The sequence below is a fragment of the Cynara cardunculus genome, assembly GCF_001531365.2.
Source record: "Cynara cardunculus var. scolymus isolate 2C chromosome LG 17, CcrdV1, whole genome shotgun sequence".
Taxonomy (NCBI): domain Eukaryota; kingdom Viridiplantae; phylum Streptophyta; class Magnoliopsida; order Asterales; family Asteraceae; genus Cynara; species Cynara cardunculus.
This window is the reverse complement of record NC_037544.1, coordinates 31,464,329-31,467,381: the sequence shown is the minus strand read 5'-3', so window position 1 is coordinate 31,467,381 and position 3,053 is coordinate 31,464,329. Positions and strand designations below refer to the sequence as shown.

The 3,053-nt window shown below is 37.4% G+C and overlaps 1 protein-coding gene across 1 annotated transcript; it reads left to right on the top strand.

Moving 5' to 3' along the window:
• Positions 1–584: 584 nt before the first annotated feature.
• Positions 585–1,043, top strand: LOC112499984. The gene has a single exon (XM_025103243.1). The coding sequence runs from the start codon at positions 585–587 to the stop codon at positions 1,041–1,043; it is 459 nt and encodes a 152-aa protein (XP_024959011.1).
• The last annotated feature ends 2,010 nt before the right edge of the window (positions 1,044–3,053 follow it).

Here is a 3,053-nt window from a genome sequence, read left to right as displayed (position 1 = left end):
GAATTCTGGAAACCCAAGTCAGTCAACTTGCACTCAATCAAACCAATAGAGTCCTTGGTACTTTGCTTAGTAACACAGAAGTCCTGAGAGCCTTAGGAAAGGATCATGTGAAAGCAGTGACCCTTAGGAGTGGGAAGGAATTGAATGAAAAGGTGCAAAAAGCTAGTGCACCAAGTTTGTCAAAAACTGATGCTACAGCATTGGTCCTTGTCAAAGAAAGGCCGGTCCAATCTTTACATAATCAAGCATCTGAGACCACCATTTCTATTCCCCCAAGATCAGACTATCCCTTATTGTTCCTAAAGGTTGTTTTAAAAAAATCAGAAGGAACTGAGGTTTTAGAGACCCCTAAGCTTGATGCTAAGACTCCATTTAAACCTCTAAAGTGCACCACAAAGACTCAAGGCATTCAAGACCCATCTTGCTTAACACATTCAAGCAAGAATATGATAAAACCAGTTCCTCCTTATATTCCTTACCCCCAAAGGTTAAGGAATCAGAAAAAGGAATTGCATTTTAAAAAATTCCTGGATGTGTTCAAAGAATTGCACATCAACATACCACTTGTTGAGGCAATTGAGCAAATGCCTAGTTATGCTAAGTTCCTCAAGGACATCTTAAGTAAGAAGAAGAAGCTGACCGAGTATGAAACTGTAGCTCTTACTGAAGGGTGTAGTGCACTTCTGGCCAACAAGATACCTCCTAAACTTAAAGACCCGGGAAGTTTCACTATTCCTTGTTCTATAGGTGGGAAACAGATTGGGAAAGCATTATGTGACTTAGGTGCTAGTATCAACCTCATGCCTTTATCCGTTTTTAACACCTTAGGCATAGGAGAGGCTAGATCTACCACGGTTACACTCCAATTGGCCAACAAATCCATTGCATACCCTAAAGGAAAGATTGAGGATGTATTAGTGCAAGTTGATAAGTTCATATTTCCGGCAAACTTTATCATACTAGACTTTGAGGCAGATAAGGACATTCCTATTATTTTAGGGAGACCATTTCTAGCCACCGGAAGAACTCTGATAGATGTCTAGAAAGGTGAGTTAACCATGAGACTACAGGACCAAAAATTCACATTTAATGTCTTCAACTCTGTAAAGTACCCTGATTACTTGGAGGAGTGTTCAAAAATAGCTGAAATAGAGGAGATGTGCCTTGAAGAAGGAATTAATAAAAACCTTAAGTTGGAAGAAGAGTGTGATGAGGAAATAGAAGAAGAGAATGTTGAGGACATAGAGGCAATAGGAAATGATATTGTCCCAGTGAATGTTGCAGCATTTGAGCTGCTGGAAAATAGTGAACAAAAAGACTTCACCCCGTCCATTGTATCACCACCTGATTTGGAGTTGAAACAACTCTCATCCCATCTGAAATATGCTTTTCTAGGAGAAGAAGACAAATTTTTTGTCATCATCTCATCTACCCTTGACTTGTATCAAGAAAAGAAATTGGTGGATATGTTGAAGTTGCACACAAAAGCTATGGGATTGACCATTGACGACCAAAAGGGGATTAGTCCTTATTTTTTGTCAACATAAAATCATCCTAGATGACAATAACTTCACATCCATAGAGCCAAGAAAGGTGTCTACTTTTGACAAAGTCATAAATAAATTGTTCGGTCTCCCACCTTACAAAGATTCTGAGAATGATGCACTCTTGCACACGGCTTCTGAGGCATATTTGGTTGAGATCATGACTTTCCTTGGAATACCTGAGACTGATTGGAAGCCTTACACTCATTTCATGTTGAAAACCTTCAAGGCTGCCAATTTGTCATCTGATAAGAATGTTTGGATAAGCTTTATTAGACATTATTTATCATCGACTAATCATAACAACTCCATTTTTGTAGAAAGGATGGTGCTTTTGTTTAGTCTCATAACAGGTGAGAACATCAACCTTCGTGAAAACATTCAGAAGGCCATCAAGATGGATAACAAGAGTCTGTTTGAAGAGAATGAGAAGTTGAAGAAGGAGATGGCAGCTCAGGCTTCAAGCCTACTCCTACAGAGTAGGACAGGTTCTACCACCTTACTTTAGCTTCCATATTTTATTATTTTGAGTCGGGAATAGTTTTTATAGCTTTTTGTCTTATTTTTATGCATGATCACTTGATTTGAGGACTGTTACACATGAGATCATAGCCTCAATAATTCTACGGATTACTTGTCATTCAATCAAGGTATTTTGTTCTTGCTAGAACTAGCAAACCTCTTTTTGGGAAACACTTTGATCACACAATCCACATCAGGAAATGAGATAGGCCTTCTTTTCTATGATCATTATAAGTCACTTGCACCTTTCAAACACCGTCTACCCCACAAAGCTCCAATGAGGACATTGTCATATTCAAGTTTGGGGGAGGAGTTTATATAAGGACAAAAAGTCAATACAAAATAGCAAAGCTCTAAAATGATTCCTTATCACATAAGGGTTTGGAAAAACACAACAAAAGTCACATAATGTTTTGAAAAAGTCCCATAGGGGCTATGTGCACACTCCAATCAAAAGAGACCAAAGTGCCCAAAAATTTGAAAATTTTATATGTGGAGTATAAAAGGAAAAAGGCTATGAGAGAAAAGAAACGCCAAAGAGAGTAAACCCTATAAGCCCTATAGATCCTAAAAATGTGATTGTGTTTGAGCTTAACAAAGAAAAGGGAATGCTAGCCTATGGTTCACACAAAAACTTGGTTTTGAATGACTCATCTTGGATATACGAAAGGCTATGAACTTCATGTTTGATATAACTCTCTTTGGGTAGGCACTTAATGCCTTGGTCATGCATTTTTGTTTAAATTGAGTCTTTTTATATTTCTGTTAGTTGCTTGGGAACAAGCAACGGTTTAAGTTTGGGGGTGTAATATGTGTTGAGAATTCAACATATAATGCACTCGGTTTACGTCTTATTAGTTAAATTTATTTTCTTACATTCCCACTTTGAGTCATTTTTATTAATTTCTTTATACCTTTGTTATTATGGAGCTAAATATTGTAGTTATTATGGAGCTAAATATTATGGTTGACTTGTTGTACTTTAGA